The sequence below is a fragment of the Dipodomys spectabilis genome, unplaced genomic scaffold (genome assembly GCF_019054845.1).
Source record: "Dipodomys spectabilis isolate Male_0828 unplaced genomic scaffold, ASM1905484v1 ptg000083l, whole genome shotgun sequence".
Lineage (NCBI taxonomy): Eukaryota > Metazoa > Chordata > Mammalia > Rodentia > Heteromyidae > Dipodomys > Dipodomys spectabilis.
In genome coordinates this window covers 364,490-386,305 of record NW_024870760.1, presented here as the reverse complement: position 1 = coordinate 386,305, position 21,816 = coordinate 364,490, and the positions used below count along the sequence as shown (strand labels likewise).

The following is a 21,816-nucleotide window of genomic DNA, read 5'->3' as shown; positions in this document are numbered from 1 at the left end:
AATAACAGATGCTGTGGGGATATGTCTAAAAGGGGATGCTATCATGCTGTTGGTGGGAATATAAACTTCTTCAACCACTCTGGAAAGCAGTATGGAGGTTCCTCAAAAGACTAAATATAGAGCTTCCCTGACCCAGCAATCCTATTCCTGGGCATTTATCCAATTGACCACAAACCAGGTCACACTAAAGCCACCAGTACAACAATGTTCACTGAGCATTGTTTACCATAGCTAAGATATGGAATCAACCCAGATGCCTCTCAATAGGTGAATGGATCAAGAAAATGAGGTATATATACACAATGGAATTCTATACATCCATCAGAAAGAAGGACACTGCCCCATTTGTAAGGAAATAGAATGCCTTGGAAAAATTATATGAAGCAAAGTAAGCCATACCCAAAGAAACACAGGTTGCATGTTTTCCCTCATTTGAAATAATTAGAATGTGCCTGAACATCTACAAGTAAACCCAATTAATATTTAAAAAAAAACAACAAATTACACTTGGACATGATAAATTAAACAGGACTCTAAACATTAACACAGTGAGAAGAAAAGAAGATATTCTTAGGAGAGGATTATATGCATATATCATATGCATATAATAGGATTATATGCATATGATATATGCTATGTACATATGATCATATACAATGATGCATATTGAAATGAGCTCCAAGAAATGGAAACAAGAGGTTTTTTTATGTTACTTTTTGTGTTTTTATTTCCTGTTTTTCTCTGTTATTGTTGTTGTTTAAATTTCTGTGCCATTTGTCTTGTATGTAAGTTTATCTGATTTGGGGATGGGAAGGGGAATGGTAGGACAAAGGGTGAACTAATTCAGCAGTGATACTCACTAGATACTATGTTGGAAATGAACTATACAACTTGGGGAGGAGGGGTATTGGGAGGAAAAAGTCTGGGAGAAGTGACAATGTTCAAAAAGAAATGTACTTCAGAGTGGTTGAACCAGCTTACATTCCCACCAACAGTGTAGTAGCATTCCTTTTTGACCACATCCCCGCCAGCATCTGTTATTATTTGTTTTCTTGATAATGGCCATTCTAACTGGGGTGAGGTGGAATCTCAATGTGGTTTTGATTTGCATTTCTTTTATGGCCAACAATGTTGAACACTTCTTCATGTGTCTATTGGCCATTCTTATTTCCTCTTGATAGAAATCTCTTTATTCTTTAGCCCAGTTATTGATGGGGAGGTTATTTCTTTGGGGATTTGTTATTGGGGGGGGGGTTAATTTTTTGAGCTCTAGGTATATTTTTGATATGAGACCCTTGTCTGTCATATAGCTAGTGAAGATCTTTTCCCAATCTGTGTGCTTTCTATTTATATTGCTAGCTATTCCTTTGTCATGCAGAAGCTCTTCAGTTTAATACAATCCTATTTATCCAGACTTTGATTTGTTGTGTTTCTGGATCTTTATTTAGGAAGTTCTGGCCTGTGGAGGAGCCCTAGCATATCCCCTATCCCTTCTTGTAATATCTTCAAGGTCTCTGCTTTTATCTTGAGGTCATTGATCCATTTGGAGTTGATTCTGGTACAGGATGATATAAAAGGACCTAACTTCAATTTTCTTCATGTGTATAGATAATTCTCCCAGCACCATTTGTTAAAGAGGCTGTCTTTCTTCTATCTAATAATTTTGGCTCCCTTATTGAAGATTAGGTGGTCAAAGGTCTGTGGGATAATGTCTGGGAAAGAAGATTGGAGGTTCCTCAAAAGACTAAACATAGAACTCCTCTATGATCCAGAAATCCTATTTCTGGGCATTTATCCAAATGATCGCAAGCAAGTCCACACTAAAGCTACCAGCACAACTCTGTTCACTGCTGCATTATTTACCATAGCTAAGATATGGAACCAATCCAGATGCCCCTCAATAGTTGAATGGATCAAGAAAATGTGGTATATATACACAATGGAATTCTATGCTTCTATCAGAAAGAATGGCATTGCCCCTTTTGTAAAGAAATGAAAAGAGTTAGAAATAAGCCAGACCCAATGAAACACAGGCTCTAGGGTTTCCCTCATTTTTAACAATTAGTATATGCCTAGGATAGTCCTAGCAGAGAATCATAATCTCAATAACTATGTGCATATGATTGTAAAAAATGATGCTAACTGAAGTAAACTCCAAGACAAGGAGACAATAGGTATTTTTGTTGTTGTTGTTGTTGTTGACCTGTCTCCAATATAACTATATCTAGTTCTTTCTTCTTATTTTATTTCATTTTTCTTTTTCCATTGGTCTATCCCTGGCAATCACTATCTTTGAGTCTAGTATCCTGCATCTGATTTGGGGAAGTGAAGGGGAATAACAAAATGCTGAAACAAGGACAATGGATGACCCATTGCAAAAATGACACTCACAAGACTACTATGTCCAAAATGAACTTTTCAACTTTGGGGGGGGGGGTAGTTGGGGAGGAAAGGGATAGTGGAAGAAAAGCAAAGGGCTAACAATGTTTGACAAGAAATGTACCCATTATATTAGTCATGTACCTGTAACCCCTCTGTATAGTATCTCTACAATAAAAAAAGAAATGTACTCAAAACAGGACGTAAGTAACTGCCCTCTGTGTATCACCTTTACAATAAAAATTTTTTTAAAAGAAAAGAAACTTGTCCATATGATGATTACTATCGAGGCTGAATGATTTGTAAATGAACAGTGTTAGAGGTAGCCAGAGATAGTAAACTATTTTCTCTGTTAGTAATTTGAACATTTTCAAGTGGCCCAGTGAAGTCCTTATCTTTGAAGTGAAAGAGTTAGTAAAAACACATTTTAAGCTCCACTTACACATTTTTATAAGTACAGTAACTGTATCAATCATTTGGAAGGAAACAATGACTTATTTTCCCTTTATTACCTTTGAAAATATAAGATTTTCATGGGGTCATTTTTATCTGAAGCAAACTAAAGCAAACAAGGCAAAAATTGGTGAGGTGAAACATTTTAAAAATGAGAACACATGAGTTGTAAGAGAGCGTTTTCACCATTTCTGTACATGTATACAATATATCCCAGTCAACCTCAGCCTTTTCACTTTCTCCCATCCTAGTCCCTCCTTCTTAAAACAATTTCAACAGATTTCACTGTTGTGTTTTTATAGATGCAAATAAACTACTAGCACTCCCCTCTCCCACCTGTGCCCACATCCCAGTATTTTTCTTCCCTATCATTATTTTTTAGTGTGTGCGTTAATTGCACCATGTAGTTTCACTATGGGATTTCAGATGGACATATTGTTTTGCTGAGAAAATCCCTTTCCATGTATATAATCGAGATAAATGTGACAAGAGATTGAATGTGGAATCTAGTTTTCATTAGGGAGAAAAAAGGAAGAGAAAATTAATTTTTTAGTTTACTGTAATTGGTTTAGTTAGGGCTGCCTTAACAAAACAAGCCAGTCTGGGTGGCTTAATCAGAAGTAACTTATCTCAATTCTGGGGTCTGGAAATCCCAGATGAAGGTGTCATATGTCGGCCTCTTGGCAGAACCTTCTCCTTGGTTTGCAGACAGCTTGTTGCTTATTGTGTCTTCATGTGGTGCAATTGTAGTTTTTAACGTAAGAGAAACTAAGCTTTGAAAAACTAGAATTTTTAACAGAAAAAAGTTGAATACTGTCATAAAAAAATTGTCATTTGAAAGAAATATATGTAAATGTATGTAACTGGAGAGTGAGATAAACCCAGCCAAGAAAAACAGCCAAATTCATATATTTTGTGGAATCTAGACCTGAAAGATACATATACATGTATGCAAAATATAAACATGACTAACTGGGATTGTTTGGGGAGATGAATAGTAGAAAACAAAAGAAAATGATGGAGGATAAATAACACCAAAATACAGAGCATCTATGAATGAAGATGGCATAAAGAAACTCACTGAAAACTGTTGAACCATAGACTGGTGGTATCAGTAGGAGTAAGGAAGGCCAACAGAAAGGTGACTGAGGATGAATACAACCCAAGTACCTTCCTGTATACATATACACACACATACATATGTGTGTGTGTATATGTATATACATATATATGTATATATATATCAATGAAACTTGTTGAAATTGTTTTAAGAAGGGAGGGTCATAAGGAGAATGAGAGGGGTGGAAGTTGATGGGGTTCTTTATACACATGTATGGAAATGCCACAATGGAATCCCTTTATACAACTCACATATACTAACAAAATTTTTAAGTTGCTGAGTACTGGTGGCTCACCCCTATAATCCTAGCTACTCAGGAGGCTAACATTTGAGGATCATGGTTTGAAGACTCTTATCTCCAATTAACCACCAAAAAGCCAGAAGTAGAGCTGTGTCAAGTGGTAGAGCGCTAGTTTTGAGCAAAATAATAAAGCTCTGAGACAACATGTAGGCCCCAAGTTCAAGCCCCAGGTTCAGCACGCATGCATATACACACACACACACACACACACACACACACACACACACACAAATGTAAAAGTAAAAAAATGTGTTTTGAGCTTAGAGTTATAGCACGTATTTTTAATCCCAGATACTCAGGAAATGGACACAGAAGGATCATGAATTTGAGACTAGCCCAGGCTGAGACCGTATCTCAAAAATTATTAAAAAACTGGGAGTGCCAGTGGCTCGCACTTATAATCCTAGTTACTCAGGACTACTGAGGACTGCAGTTCAAAGCCAGCCTGGGCAGAAAATCCATAAAACTCTTATTTCTAAAGCCAGAAATGGTGCTGTGGCTCAAAGTGGCAGAGCACTAGCCTTGGACAGTGTCCAGGCATTAAGTTCAAGCCCCAGGTTGGGCACCATAAAAAGGCTGGAGGCATGATTCAAATGACTGAACACTTGCCAGTAGGAGGCTCTCGGTTTAATCCCTAATACCAAAAGAAAAAAGTATTTTTAAATTCTAACTTGTGTCAGAAAAATTATTATTTATATAATAACTAAATGCATTTTTATAATAAAGGAGGAAGTTAATGTATATAAAAGTGCTAAATGAATTTTCAGGTAAGCAGTGAAGTACTTAAATGTTGCAACAATGATTTCAGAACATAAGTTTGAAAATTTTAATAAAATAGAATGTACTAATCATTCTATAAATGGCCATAAATATTAACCAAAGATATTAACAAATAAACATGAGGTTCACACTTTTACATTATTTTTTTCTTTTACTTTTTTTTTTTTTTTTTTTTTGCCTGTCCTGGGTCTTGAACTCTGGGCCTGGGCTCTGTTCCTGAGCTTGTTTTTGCTCCAGGCTAGAGTTCTATCACTTGAGCCACAGTGCCACTTCTGGATTTTTCTGAGTAGTTTATTGGAGATAATCCTCACAGGCTTTCTGGCCTGGCCTAGCCTTGAACTGTGATCTTCAGATCTTAGCCTTATAAGTAGCTAGGAATACAGGCATGAGCCACCGATGCCCAGCTTATTTTTACTTTCTTAATGGGCCTTGAGATTTTCTGGATGCTTAAGGTTTGATCACAACCATCTCTAAAGGCCCATGTTGGTCTCCAGACCACAGGAAGTAGTCACTGGGGACTGATTATCTTCGCTTCCTAGCTACCATGAGGTGAACAGGTTTCTTTCCACTGTGCACTCCCAAATCAACAGGGTACCAGCTGTTTTAGTTCAGCAACAATGGACTAACCTCTGAATCATGAATCAAAATAATCTTTCCTCAAGTTGATTATATTAGGTATTTTTATTTCCCAGCGTCAGAAAGCCCCAGGGAACACAGAATAATAACCCAAATTTAAAAAGTTCTTTTTATAAAAGCAGAAAAATAGTAAAGATATTGTTAAAAGCAACATTGTATATTATTATTATTATTTTTTTTTTTACCCTGAAATAGGAAAACTAAACCACTCTTAGTATATGAGCCAGGAAACATAGACCACATTTTTTTTTTTTTTGCCAGTCCCAGGGTTTGAACTCAGGGCCTGGGTGCTGTCCCTGAGCTTCTTTTGCTCAAGGCTAACACCTACCACTTGAGCCACAGAGCCACTTCTGGCTTTTTCTGTTTATGTGGTACTGAGGAATCGAACCCAGGGCTTCATGCATGCTAGGCATGCACTTTACCACTAAACTACATTCCCAGCCTTAGACCACATTTTTTTTTAAAAAACTTTTTTAATGTTTAAAGTTAGATTTTTTTCCATTAGAAGTACAAAATACATATTTATATAGGGACCACCCTTACTCATAGCAATTTGTAGGAGTGGCAGGAATGACTGCACTGCCTTATAACCTTGATAGTAAAAAATACTTACTAAACTATCAGCTTCCAGGGAAATTTTTTTCATACTGGGTTGTTTCACGAGTGCAAAGGGCTCAATATAAATAAATATTCCATCTTATCTTCACAGCACATCATTTCAGAACTATATATACTGAGATTAAACCAAACAAAAAAGAAACTCTAAAATCTCTAAAAAGAAACAGTATCTCCTTTCAAGCTTCTTAGTCTTGCATCTTTGAATGTCTTATAGTACTTAATTCCCAAACTTACAGTAGTCATTTCTATACAGAAATAACTATACAACAAACATATACATATTTGTTAGCAACTACAAAGAGAAAATGTCAGTGCTGTCATGAATATGAAAGCTGAACATTAATGAAAACTCAGTATGCTGTAGTGGAAAGCAAAGCTAAAGCTATTTTTAACCTTTTCAGGCCAACAACTACTTTGAGAATCTCTTGGAAGCTACGAGCTTCCTTTGGAAAATTATACATTTTAAAATTTTGAATATAATCCTGGGAATCTTCTGAAGCCATAAAGTGGGCCAAGGATTTTAGTTAACAGTGGTTGACATGTGAAATATTAATGTGACATTTTCAATGGAAGAGAATATAGCTCAAAAGAGGGCACTAAGGTTTAAATTTTTATCAGATCAGTAGAATACTCTCCGGCTAAAAAAATAAACAAGAGCAGAGTAACTACCCCCCACCACCCACAAGGAAACTGTTGGTTCATTCACCTTTTTTTTTAGGTCCGGTTGTGGGGCCTGAACTCTGAGCCTGGGTGCTGTCCCTCAGCTCTTCAGCTCAAGGCTAGCGCTCTACCACTTGAGCCACAGTGCCACTTCCGGCTTTTTTCTTTTTGCTTATGTGGTGCTGAGGAATCAACCCAGGGCTTCAGGCATGCACGGCAAGCGCTCTACCACTGAGCCACCTTCCCAGCCCCTTCATTTACTTTTGTAATGAACCAAAAGTTTCCTTCAGGGATTCCTCACTCACACAAAACCCTATCCAAACATGCAAATCCCTCAGCCAGGTTTCTAGCCTCATTCTTTCCTAAACAGACAATTAAAGAATAGTTTACTTTGGAAGAAAGCTGCAACAAGAAAAAGAAAATTAAAAGAAGAAAAGATCTTAAAACAAAGAGATGTTAACCAGTGTGGGCAGGAGGACACTAAATAGTTCCACCACCAATAAAACTTCCAGTAAGGATCTTCAGACATGGTTCAAGTGGTAGATCTCCTATGTAGAAAGTACAAGGCCCCAAGTTCCATATGGGCCCTTCACTTAAAAAAAAAAAAAAAAAGTGAGCACACAGATGGTTAAGAAAATATGCCAAGGCAAGTACACAGTGTTAGTACTGTCATAAAAAATTTCCATGCAATAAACTGCAAAAATTTAAAAATCTAACAGAAAGAATTCAAACACAAAGACAAGGATATTTCCAGACTGTAGAATAATAAAGTGAAACAGGATCAAAGAAGATCTAATAGATGACTATTTAGAAAAGAGAAACAATCTAAAAATGAAATAAAGAAAATAATCCCATTGAGAATAGACATGAACACATTTAGAAAAGGGGAAGATATACATGTTCATAAATTAAAAGATAATATTAGGCTAGGTGGCTCATGCTGAAATCCTAGCTAATCAGGAGTGTGAGATCTAAAGATCAGCATTTGAACCCAGCCCAGGTAAGAAAGTCTGTGAGGTTCATATCTACAATTAACTACCAAGAAAGTCAGAAGTAGAGCTATGGATCAGGTGGTAGAGCTTCAGCCTTGAGGAAAACAACAACAAAAAAAAAACATTAAAAAAACTCAAGGACAAAGTCTAGGTCCAGCATTCAAGACCCAGGACCAGTAAAACAACAAAACAACAACAATAACAACAAAAACTGATAAGGCTGGAGTCAAGGCTCCAGCATCCTGCTTGGCAGTCACAAAGCCCTGAGTTCAATACCAATATTGGAAAGAAGAAAATAAGAAAAGGATTTAATATTAAGACAGCAATACTCCCTAACTTGATCTACAGATTCAACATAGTCCCTATAAAAACATGAGCAGTTAAGTCATAACCTGTGAAAAAAAGGATTCATCCAATGTATTTCATTGAAAGTGAAAACTTCTACTTTGTAGATGATGTCTGGAAAATAAGACAATAAACCATAAACTAGGATAAATATTTGTAAAAAACTTACCTGACAAAAGAGTGCTATTCAAGACATAAGAACTCTCAAATATCAACAATAATAATAAACATTCTGATTAGACAATAGGCCAAAGGGCAGAAAAGACACATCACCAAAAAAGACACATATATTGCAAACATGCACACACACACACACACACACACACACACACACACACACACACACACCCCACACACACGCACAAACCAACATACAAATTCAGTGTACCTACCATGGAATTGAGAAATATAAGGGAAAGTGTGGGTCAAAAAGGGGAGATGTTGAAGTGGTGACACAGATCAAGTTGCATTATTATACACAAACTGCTTTGTTAAATTCCAAAAAATTTAATACATAATCTAAAGTTAAGATAAGGAGGGGGGAGGAGTATGGGAAGGGATGGGAAGGAGGAGGCTACAATGCTTGATAAGAAATGTACTCACTATCTTGCCCATGTAATTGTAACCCCTCTGTACAGTATTTTCACAATAAAAAAAAAAAGATAAGCAAAGGAAGGGGTGGGTTGGAGAGGTGGATAAGAATGTTGAAAGGGGTGACACTGTTCAAAATGCAGTGTTTTCATAAGCTGCTTCTGTGAATGTGCAACTTCTTAAAGATAATAAAAATATTTCTTTTTTTATTTTTTGTCAGTCGTGGGGCTTGAACTCTGGGCCTGGGCGCTGTCCCTCAGCTCTTCAGCTCAAGGTGAGCGCTCTACCACTTGAGCTACAGCGCCACTTCCGGTTTTCTGGTGGTTTATTGGAGATAGGAGTCTCATGGTCTCTCCTGCCCGGGCTGGCTTTGAACCGTGATCCTCAGATCTCAGCCTCCTGAGTAGCTAGGGTTACAGGCGTGAGCCACCAGGGCCCAGCCAATAAAAAGATTTCTTAAAATATACAAAAAAAAAAAGCCGGGCACCTGTGGCTCACACCTGTAACCCTAGCTACTCAGGAGGCTGCGATCTGAGGATTGCGGTTCAAAGCCAGCCCAAGCAGAAAAGTTCCTGTAAGACTCTTATCTCCAATTATCACTCAAAAACCAGAAGTGGTGCTGTGGCTCAAGAGATAGAGTACTAGCCTTGAGCACAAAGAGGCTCAGGAACAGTGCCCAGGCACTGAGTTCAAGCCCTACAACTGACAATTAAAAACATACATTCAAAAAGATGTTCCATATCATATGCAATTTAGAGAACAGCAAATTACACACACACACACACACACACACACACACACACGCCACAGGAAACTGAACCCAGGGCCTTGTGTTATACTAAGTAAATGTTCTTAGTACTGAACTATATCCTAGCTCAGGAAATTGCAAATGAAAAAAATAATCAAATACCTTTTTAAGCCTAAAAAAAAAGGTAATACTGGTGGAGCTGGAGGCAAGGCTTCAGCAGTATTTTAATGCTGTGTGTGGAGTAATAAGAACTCTGAATCAGTGCTGGTAAGAACATAAAACTGGAACAGCCACTTTGAAAGACAGTTTGGAAATTTCTTACAAAAGCAAATATAGTCCTACCATAGCAACTATACTCTGTAGTATTACCAGAGGAAGTAAAAAAAACCCACATGCATACATTTTTTTAGTTTTGCTCAGAACTATCAAATCTTAAAAATATTGAAGATGTCTAAATAGATAAACGATTTATGGCATTCATGGTGTTAATGAATGATGAAAGATCAAGTCATGAAAAACAGAGAGAAAACAAATCAATATTGCTGAAAGAAACCAATCTGAAAAGGCTATAATCTATATGATTCCAATTTTATGGTATTTTGGAAAAGGTGAAATTATAGGCAACAAAAATTATTAGGGATTGCTAGGGGTTTAGAGAGAGGTAGGGAGGAATGAATAGGTTGAGTCCAGGAAAATTTCATGGAAATGCAACTCCTCTGGACAGTAGTACAAATGTGGATACATACATTTGCCAAAATTCATAGTTAATATTGCTGGACTGGTGGTTCGTGCCTGTAATCCTAGCTACTCAGGAGACTGAGATCTGAGGATCACGATTCTGAGCAGGAAAGTTGTTAGCCCAATAGCCTCCTCTCTCATAGCTTAGCATGCTCTTTCCCTAGGCAACAGTAGTAGAGGTAGTAAATAATTAGCTTCTACCCTCCCCACCTTATCTTGAGAGGGCACTCCTTTGGGACAGCTATAACCATATAAGGCAGCAAGATCTTCCAAGCCCCAAGGTTATAAAAGGTCATGTGAGATAGCCAGCACTTCTCCCTTGTGAGAAGGGGTCTTGCTGGTCCCCTTGTTGGCAATAAATCTTTACTTTGTTCTTTGTACCTGAGTGTCCGCAGTAGTTTTCTGGCAAAGTCTAATTTACTCTAACGTAAGTCCATGAGACTCTTATCTTCAGTTAATCACATAAAAAGCTGGAAGTGGCAAGTGGTAGAGTGGGTCAAGTGGTAAAGTGCTAGACTTGAGAAAAAAGGGGCTCAGGGACAGCACCCAGGCCCAGAGTTCAAACTCTAGGACTGGCAAAAAAATAAAAAATAAGACAGCCTCTTCAGTAAATGGTGCTGGCAAACTGGTTAAACACCTGTAGAAAACTAAAGCTAGATCCCCATATATCACCCTGCACCAGAATTAACTCCAAATGGATCAAAGACCTTGCAGTCAAAGCAGACACCCTGAAAACACTACAGGAGTGGATAGGAAAAACTCTAGAGCTCCTTGGCACAGGCCAAAATTTTCTTAATAAAGACCCAGAAACACAACAAATCAAAGAAAGGTTGGGCAAATGGGATTGCATGAAACTGCAGAGCTTCTGCATGGCAAAGGACATAGATCAATAGAAAGCCCACGGATTGGGAGAAGATCTTCACTAGCCATACAACAGACAAGGGTCTTATAGCTAAAATATACTTAGAACTCAAAAAATTAAATCCCTCAAAAACAAATCCTCAAGGAAACAAACACCCCATTATTAATAAGTGGGCTAAAGACTTAAAGAGAGACTTCTCTGAAGAGGAAATAAGTATGACCAATAGACACATGAAGAAATGCTCAACTTGTCTAGCAATAAAAGAAATGCAAATCAAAACTACATTGAGATTCCACCTCACCCCAGTTAGAATGGCTATAATCAAGAAATCTAATACCAACAGATGCTGGAGGGGATGTGGCCAATAGGGAACCCTACTGAATGCAAACTTTTTCAACCACTTTGGAAAGCAATATGGAGGTTCCTCAAAAGTCTACACATAGACCTCCCCTATAACACAGCAATCCCACTTTTAGACATTTATCCAAACGATCACAAACACGGACATACTAAAGCTACCAGCACAACTATGTTTATCGCAGCATTATTCACCATAGCTAATATATGGAACCAACCCAGATGCCTCTCAATAGATGAATGGATCAAGAAAATGTGGTATACGTATACAATGGAATGACACCGCCCCATTTGTTAGGAAATGGAAAGACTTGGAAAAAATTATATTAAGTGAAGGAAGCTAGACTCAAAGAAACATAGTTCTTGGGGGGAGGAGGTGCAGGGGGGCAGAGAGGGGGAGATGGGAAGGGATGGGAAGGGGGAACAAAGGAGGAGGCAACAATGCTTGATAAGAAATGTACTCATTACCTTGTTCATGTAATTGTAACCCCTCTGTATGGTATTTTCACAATTAAAAAAAAGAAAAAGAAAAAAGAAACATAGGTCTCTTGGTTTTCCTTATCTGTAATAACTAGTATATTAGTCTAGGACAAGCAGAAGAGGTCAAAAGCTATGTACATATGACCATATAACTAAGCTATATGAACCCCAAGATAGGGACAAAAGAGGTTTTATCTTTGTTGCTATTCTTTTTAATGTACTTATAATGTACTATGTGATTTTTTTTTGTATCTTTGTTCTTCACCCATGGTACAACCCCTGTTTTCACTGCATTTGATTCCAGTGCCCTGTATCTTGTATATAAATTTTTCTAATTTGGGGAGGGGAAGGGAAATAACAAAATGATTGTAACAATGAATGTACAAGACTGCTGAAAATAAACTTTACAACTTTGGGGAGGTGGGAAGGGAGGGAGGAGTTGGGGATGTAGGGAGGAAAGGGATGGTAGGAGAAAAATAAAGGAGGGGGTAATAATGCTTGATAGGAAATGGACTCATTACCTTGCTCATGTAACTGTAACCCCTCTGTACAGTATCTTTAGGATATATATATATATATATATTAAGAACAAAAAATGAAAATAATAAAAATTATAATAAAAGGTATATCTTAGATTTTAATGGTCAGAGTTCTAGTAAGAGACGTTCACACGTATACATACATATATTATGAATACACATACATTCTTTTTGTCAGTCTGGCTCAAAATTGACCCATCCCTAAAGACTTAGAACAATAATGAAAGGATCCACATAGGGACTCAACAGTGAACATTTCACAATGTAGCTAGGCTAGTTATCTTTCCAACAATTTCACATTTTAATAAACTTACTTTTTTTTTCAAGTTCTTCAGACCTGCACAGAACTATAAAGAAATTGATATTACTCATTATATAGCCAGTTAAGATGTGGCAGACAATACCACATCCCCATAACAGGTGGGGTTCATGTGCCCTCTAACTGTATCCAGGTAGTCCTATGACACATAGGACAACCTAAGTTGGAAGTAATGACATGAACTCTAAAGTGAGTCTGTCAAAAGTAATTCAGCTTACCTACAGCTCTAGCTACTCAAGAGGTAGAGGTAGGAGGACCATAAACTCAGGCCAGTCCAGGCAAAAGGAAGAGACTAAAATCAAGCTAAAGCAAAAAGGGCTGGGAGTCTGGTTCAAGTAGCAGAATGTTTTGGGCAGGGCTGAGTTCAAACCCCAGTACTGCCAAAAACAAACACCACCACCACAAACAAACATGGAAAAACAGATTTCCTAGCTGTCACGTGGGAACCTTGGGAACTCAGAGCCAATATGTAAGAAATCTGGCTTGTCTGAAGTTACCTTATTGGAGAAATCATACAGATGGGTTAGAGGGAAGAGAGGAAAAGGGAGAAGGAAAAGAGAGAAAGGAAAGAAAGGAGCCAGCAGAGTCAATTCCCATTCATATACACAGAGTAAGAAAGAAGAACAGATAAGAATGAGAGAAAAGAAGAGTGGCAGGGACAGGTATGCCTCACGAATCTTCTTAGCTCAGGCATTAGATTCACCAGTGAGCCTTCAGATTTTCAAAGTCTTGCACAGTAGCCACTAGTCACGTGTAATTGTTGAAATTTTAAAAAAGTAAAATTGAACACATTTTAAAATCCATATTTCAATCACATTTCAAGTGCTCAGTGCTAACTTGTAGCTAGTTTCTACTGAATTGGACAGGGCATGAAGATCTTTTCCATCATCACAGAAAGTTTTAACAGAGTATTACTTCAGATAACTCCAGTCCTAGCCTCCAACCCACCCTAACTAATTCTGTATGGTATATACATGATCAATCCCACTGAGGCCTGCTCAAATGGCAAATTTGTGAGCAAAATAAATGTTTTTAGTCACTGATGTGGGGGTGGATGGCAGGTTGTAAGAAGAGCACAAGGAAACTAAAGTTGAGAATATAAAGTAATTTGCTAGAGCTCTGGAGTCCACAACACCAGCTAAATAGTGCAACTTATCACATTTCACTTCAACATCGAATAGTTTTTGTGAATAAATGAACAAGAAAAGCCTCAAAATTCAAGCTCTTAATAAAATCGAAAGAGTTTGATACTTTCTGCCCCTAGTATGAAGCACCAATGGGAACTCAAAGTGTCAACCTCCATGAATCAGTGACAAAAAATTTCTAGATTTTTACATTAGGTAAAATTTCATATGGCTTCCATCCAGTTTTTACACTGAAAATTCTTTACATATTTTGTGAGTCTTAAATATTTTCAAACTACAAAGGTTTTTTTTTCTTTTACTCTTTCCTCTTCTTTTTTTCTCTCTACCAAAAAAAAATTGGACAGAAGTTACTATTAACCTTAAAGGCTTCTCTGAAATCTTCCTTATAAAGAATTTTAAATAAAGTACCATTTTTAATGATTGGAAATAATGGAAGAACTTGAGTCAAGAAAATGGCTTCAGGCTTAATTGAATTTCCACCTAAACATAAATACCTTTCTTTCTTCCTTCCTTCCTTCCTTCCTCTCCTCCTTCCTTCCTTCCTTTCTCTCTCTCTCTCTTTCCTTCCTTCCTTCCTTCCTCCCTCCCTCCCTCCTTCCTTCCTTCCTTCCCTTCCTCTCTTTCTTTTCTTTCTTTTTTGCTGGTCCTCAGGCTTGAACTCAGGACCTGAGCACTGTCCCTGCTCTACCACTTGAGCAACAGTGCCACTTCTGGCTCTTTTGAGTAGTTTATTAGAGATAAGAGTCTCATGAGGACTTTTCTGCCTGGGCTGGCATTGAACCATGGTTCTCAGATCTCAGCCTCTTAAGTAGCTAGGATTATAGATGTGCGCCACTGGAGGCTGGTTGAGATTGTTTTTTCTTTCTTGGCAGTACTGGGGTTTGAGTTTAAGATCTTGTGCTTCCTAGGCAGGAAGTTCTTACAGTGTTGCTTATTTTTGAGATATGGTATTGTTCCCTGATGAGGCACGTGCCTTGGCTGTGATCTACCTATTTTAGGCTTCCTGTTCACAGTTAAGGTAACAAGTGCGTGCTATCAAGTTCAGCCCTTAGTTGAGAAGGGGTCTTGGAATCCCTGGAATCATAATTCCTTGTTTTCCACTCAGCATCTTGCTAAGACTTTATATTTACTTACTTATTTATTGGTGCTAATGGGGTTTCAAACTCAGGGCCTGGAGCTTAGTATGCAGGTATTCTTCCACTTGAGCCATGCCTCAAGACCTTTTGCCTTTTAGTTTTTAAATAGGAGATCATGTTTATATCTGAGTTTATATCTGCAGTCTTCCCGTTTATATTCCATGTAGCTGGGATGACAGGTATATACCATAAGAACCAGTTGAGATAAGGGCTATCATGAACTTTTTGCTAGCTGATCTTAAATCATAATTTTCCCAATCTCTGCCTTCCATATAACTAAGGTTTCCCAATCTCTCACTTGCAAATAGCCAGGATTACAGGTGTGAGCCACTGTGCTGAATGCATTTTACGTTTCATGATGAATAATGAAGCGACACTGAACAACAAGCAACACTGAACTGGGAAGTAGCAGAGTTCCCATGAAACCCCAGCATAAGACTGGACTTCATGACAATATATGCTGAAGCCTGTATAAGCCTCAGTAGACATGCTATTAAAATTTCCATGTGTAGAATGAGATGACTGAATAATTACTTCTAAACTAAAAAGATTACAATATTGGTCTAATAGTTATGTGTTAAAGAATTCTTATTTATTAGAGAAAAATATTAGACTAATGAATACAATAGAATCAAGGATTTCCCTGGAGTTAAAACAGAGCTGGATGGTCTATTAGCCTATAGATGAAATAAAGGCAGCCATGTATTGGCAATTATTCCAATTGCTAAAAGGTAGTTCATTATCTGTAGACAAAAATTAAAAACCAACCAACAAATTTCTCTAGATATTTTGAAATACAATAAATAAAGGTTATCTGAGGATGAAATGGGAGAAACTAGATTTTTTTTTGGGGGGGGGGGGTCAGTCATGGGGCTTGAACTCAGGGCCTGGGTGCTTGAACTCAGGGCCTGGGTGCTGTTCCTAAGATCTTTTACCCAAGGCTAACACTCTATCTCTGTGAGCCACAGCTCCACTTGCAATTCTCTGGTGGTTAACTGGAGATAAGAGTCTCACAGACTTTCCTACCTGGGCTTGGCTTTGAACCAAGGTCCTGAGATCTCAGCTACCAGTGCCCAAAGCAATTAGAATTTTAATTGATTTATTTACTTGCTGTGGCATCCCTAGGGACTGAACTAAAGGAGTCTGTTATTGTTTTCAGAAGAGTCTCTCACTTTTTTTTGTGTGTGAGGGCCAACCTTAAATAGTAGTTTTCTCTCTGCCTCCCTAGCTGGATTATAGACGTGTATGACCATACTGGCTTGTTTTTGAGATAGTCTTGTTAACTTTTGTTTGGCCTGACCTTTAATGGCAATCTTTCTGCCTCTACTTCAAGTAGCTGGAATTATAACTATGTATCACCATGTTCAGTCCCAGGATTTCAATTATTAATTAGAACCAAAATGCTAGAAATACACAAAATGTCTTTGATCTATAAAAATAATAAAAACTTTAGCAAATACATATAATTACTTTCAAGTGAGGATTGCAGTCAGTAAGCTGACTCATACTTTATACACAATGATAATATAGGTTCAACCTCTCTAAAATGAAAATGTGAAATCCAATGTGAAACCCAAATGTGAAATGCTCAAAAATCCAAAACTTTTTGAATCCTGACATAACAAGGAAAATTCCATATTTGACTTCATACAATGAGTTGCAACCAAAAAGCAGGTGTAGTAAAAATACTGTATAAAATCATCCTCAGAGCTAGGCGCTGGTGGCTCACACCTGTAATCCTAGCAACTCAGGAGGCTGAAACCTGAAGATCGTGGTTCAAAGCCATCTGAGAGGGCAGGAAAGTCGGTGAGACTCTTATCTCCAATAAAACCACCAGAAAACTGGAAGTGGGGCTGTGGCTCAAGTGGTAGAGTATTAGCCTTCAGCTGAAGAGCAGAGGGACAACGCCCAGGCCCAGAGTTCAAGCCCCACAACTGACCAAAAAAAAAAAAAACAATCACTCTCAGGCACAATGTACAACATAAACAATTATTCCACTTAGACTTGGACTCCATCCCTAAAATATCTCATATATATGTAAATATCATTTACCATTAGTTATGAAGAGCAATAATAAACATATTTATTAGAAAAATCTTTGGAGTCAAATACAGAACAAATTCTACAGCTACTCACTAGCAAGATAAATTTAGCTAAATTATCCTGTTATCCCTCCAGAAAAATAAGAGTGGTAGCTGTCAATAGGTCTGCCTCAATGATTGGAAAAGTATGAACATTACCTTATAATAGCATAGTGCTAAAGCAGGACACTATGCTCAGTATTGAAATAATTTCTTTTTTTTTATTGTGAAAATACCATATAGAGGGGTTACAGTTACATGGGCAAGATGAGTAAATTTCTTATCAAACATTGTTGCCTCCTCTTTTGTTTCCCTTTTAATAATTTCTTGAATCTAACTTAAATGCAAGAGAACTACAGGGGTAAAAAAAACAGATTTCACCATGCATTGGACTTTATACTATATTTTTACACATTTGTTTTCTGTATCTCTACACTATTATCTTCTCTACAATGTTTTAGTATTAGTAAAAGTTTTCTTACTCCTACCTGAATGAGACATTTGCTCACATCACTGGCGCAGAGGGCTTTGTTACAGCTCAGGGACACAGGAAGCCACAGCAGGAATGTCAGGAAGGCTAGAGGAAGCACCACATAGTATGACTTCATGATTCTTCAAAGAAGCTGACTGTATCTCCCTCCAGGAATCTAAACAAACAAATAAAAAAAGACACTTTTATTTGAAGGAAAGTGGTAGGGTAAAATTAATACAAAATAATTTACATATTATTCTAAATGAAAGATTAAAACATTCAAATATTAAGTTACCTGATGGATACGTTCAAAGATCTTGATTACTGATCCTACCAGAAGAGGGGACTGTAAAAAGAGTGAACATATACCACTCTATTCAACTTTAGTACCACTACTATACAACTTTAATTTTAGGTCTAGTATGCAGCGTTGAGCAATATAAAAACTATTAATATTGTATTATTTTAAAAGATTTAATATTTTAAATTCTTGTGGTGTGTGTGTGTGAGAGAGAGATGCTGGAGACTGAACCCTGAAATGCAACCCAGACCCAATCTATAAAATCTTAGAACCAAAACAAATTTGTGTAGGGAAATTACTTCTCATGGCTATCTCATTTTGTTTTAACTTTTGTTTTAACAGGCTGTTTAAAGAAAGAAGTAGACTCCTTAACTTCTTAAATAGTTGAACAAATAACAAAGGGAAAAGGAAGATTTTTTCCCCCGTTACTGTCAAAGATTCCCTCCCCCCCCCAAAAAAAACCCCAAAAACAAAAAAACTAAAGGTTTTAATGATTTAAAAGAAAAATAAAGGGCGCCAGTGACTAACGACTGCAAACCCAACTACTCAGGAGGCTGAGATGGAGGACTGAGGTTCAAGGCCATCCCGGGCGGGAAAGTCCCTGTGAGACTCTTAACTCCAATTAACCACCAGAAAACCAGAAGTGGTGCTGTAGCTCAAAGTGGTGCTGTAGCTCAAAGTGGTAGAGCACTGGCCTTGAGCTGAAGCAACAGTGCCCAGGCCCAGAGTTCAAGCCACACTACTGCAAAAAAAGAAAAGAAAAAGCAGTACAAATTCGGAGAAGAGTTAAACAAGCCAACATGATGATTAAACCTTGAAAAAAAGCGTATAACTTCTTGGGGTTAAAATATATTCTGAAAATTTAACCTATTAAAATGAATACTGATGTCGAGGGGTAAAAGGTCATGCCCTGATGATTATAGTTTTAAGTATTCCGAAGTATAATCAAGGGAAGAGTATATAATGTCTAGAATAAAGGGCTGTTTGGGGTATGACTCAATTTTAAAACACACAAAACATTCCCGAAAGACGGTTGGCAACCCCATTTTCTCATTCATTTAACCTCACATACCAAGGATGGTTTTGAAGGCAACCAGGAAATATTTGTGGGGACCAAAATAGGCATTTGAAAACAGATTTGTCCAGAAATAGTTTTACTCCAAGCCCTGAAATTGGGGGCCCCACCCCCATCACGTTGTCTTCTTTAGTGTTTAACATATTCGTCTTACTTTCAAACTTCCTGGGAAGAAAAAAAAAAATCAAGTAACCATACTGCAAGTAAAGGCAGGAACAGTTACTTAAAAGGGCTTTCTTCACAGCAGAGGGAAGAACGCAGCGAGTGTCAACACCCTTTCCCCCCTCTCAAGCTGGCGACCTGGGGTCCCAGAGCGGGGCGCAGGCAGTTAACAGACACAGCCTCTTTGTCTCGGCCGTCAGAGCCTGGGCCTTTGCCAGTCTGCAGCAGCGGACACTACGGGCCGCGTTAGGAGGCCAGTGGAGGCCGTACCGCAGGGCGGCGCCGTCCCCGCTTCGTCCTCTGCGAACTAGGGCCCAGGCTTCTGGCGACCCCGGAGGGCCCACTACAGCCTCTGTCTCAGAGGCCCGAGCGCGGGGGACGCTCCGACCCTCCCTGGCCGTGGAGGCCACCGCCCCACACGGGCCCGTTCCGCTCACCGTGGCCGCTGCACCGTGAGACTCCCAGTCCCCAGGTGGTCGGGCGAACCTGGGGCTTGCCGCAGCAGCAGTGCAAGCGAATCAGGCCGCACCTCCGCCGGGCCCTGGGCGCAGCACCCGCGAGACTCAGGCACCAAGAAGAGACAGGCCCGCCCGCCCGGGGGCTGCTCCCGCTCGTGCCTCACCTCTCCTCCCGCCTCCCTGCCCGGATTCGGATCCCCTCTGCTTCCGCCAGGGGACGCTGCAATCCCCTCGCAGCTTGGCCCCGCTTTCAGCCAGAGCACCGCCCACAACCGCTCTCGGTGGGGCTGGGCTGGCCACGGCCCCACGCGGTTCCACCTGGACTCTTCTGTGACTCACTGGGCCATATGCAGTTTTTTCCTGCATAATCTTCCCCGCCTTCTACCCAGTCGGAGTCGCATTCTTGGTCCCTAGCTCAGCTACCTATCTGAGTCCCCTCTGTTCAATGTTGAGGCTGACAAGCTCACTAAAATGTCTCCTACTTTAATATAGTAACTCTTCTAGGGAGTTTGGATTTTTGTGTGTATGCTGGTTCTTCAGCTTCAATTCAGGGTCTGGTGTTGTCCCTCAGCTTTTACTCTTGGTGCTTAATTGGATATGAGAGTCTCACAGACTTTTTTGGTGGGGCTGGCTTTCAACCACAATCCTCAGATTTCATCCTCACGGAGTAGCTGACAGGTGTGAGCCTCCAGCCCCCAGCAAGAGGGAGTTGTTTGGGGCCTACTCATGGGGTTAGTTGCGAGGCTGAGGCCTTTGGAGAGTCAAGTCCTTGACACTGCATCAAATGCTGTCAGAGATCAGAGGCAGGGTTTATTTAAATGAATGTTTCTTGGGCCCACAGGATCTCCACGACAAGAACTTTCCAGATTTTCCTCATTAAATTCCGGTGAGCTCTTTAGAAATGGCAGGAGAAATGGAGGAGAGGTACTTGGATCTTGGTGCAGAAGGTCTATATGACTTGGAAAGGGCCTGACCCCGAAACCAGGATGGGGAGGCCTGAATGCAGTTCATTTGGCACTCGTTTTCTCTCCCACCTTCCTCCCTTTTGGGCCAGTGCTGGGTGCTGTTCCTCAGCTTTTTTGCTCAAGGTAGTGCTCTACTGCTTGAGGCATACTTCTCCTGGCGTTTTGGTGTTCAACTGAAGTTGAGTCTCATGGACTTACCTACCTAGGCTGGCTTCAAGCCTCAGATCTCAGCCTCCTGAGTAGCTAGGATGAGAGGTGTGAGCCACTGGTGCCTGGCTCCCCTTTTATTTTAGCGAATTAAGTCTCATTACAACAATTTAGCATTTTTTTCTCTTCCATTCCTCTTTCTCATTTTCTCTTTTTATTTTTCTTCTTTCTTCATTTTTGTGGTGGCTATACTACCGAGGTTTGAACTCAGGCCTCATGCTGCTAGGCAAGCAGGCAGTTTACCACTTAAGCTACACCTGTAGGGTCTGTTGCTTCAGGCCTGGTTATTTCTCAGATAGGGTCTCAAGTTTTTGCTTAGGGATCCGTATCTCAAATAGCTGGGATTACAGGACCTGGCCACCATTACCACTAGCCTAAGGATCTGCATTTTAAACAAGGTGCCAGTGTGATTAAGTTGGAGCCCATAAGACTAGACATAGAACTAGAAGATCCACAGCACTCTTTCTTTTCAAAGCCCTTTCTCCCAGCAAACAATGACCTACAGTCAAACATTCTGGGTAGGAAGTCTTAAATATGTTTTACTTTCTCTGGATTTATTGAATGAAAATTTAATTGAAACAGCTGATTAACTAAAGGATAGATGATATCATTGATGTTCTTTCATTTTTGTACAATAAGTACATAAGGATTTGTAAAATCATCCCTGAAAGTAATCCTTGGAAAATAACTAAATTTGTGCACAAACTTAGGGATCTTATTCTTTGCATTACTCCAGGCTAATGACTCATTAGCCATTAGTGGCTAATGAGCCATTCAAAAACCGGTATTAGCCAGTAAGTAGCCAGTAATTCTAGACTTTGGAGGCAGGGGTCATGGTTCCAGGACACCTGGCCAAAAAAAGAGTTTGCTAGATTCTAATCTTAGCCAAAAGCTGG

The 21,816-nt window shown here is 39.1% G+C and overlaps 1 protein-coding gene across 1 annotated transcript in view; it reads right to left on the bottom strand.

The window, feature by feature from the left end:
* The window catches only part of Twsg1 (twisted gastrulation BMP signaling modulator 1), a 55,773-nt gene extending 35,874 nt beyond the window's left edge, over window positions 1-19,899 (bottom strand). Inside the window, exons 1-2 of the mRNA XM_042683694.1 lie at window positions 19,728-19,899; window positions 17,769-17,927 (exon numbers count right to left, since the gene is read on the bottom strand). Coding sequence (XP_042539628.1) covers window positions 17,769-17,888 — 120 coding nt within the window. The 5' untranslated portion in view covers window positions 17,889-17,927; window positions 19,728-19,899. The remainder of the gene's footprint in view (window positions 1-17,768; window positions 17,928-19,727) is intronic.
* Window positions 19,900-21,816: the final 1,917 nt, after the last annotated feature.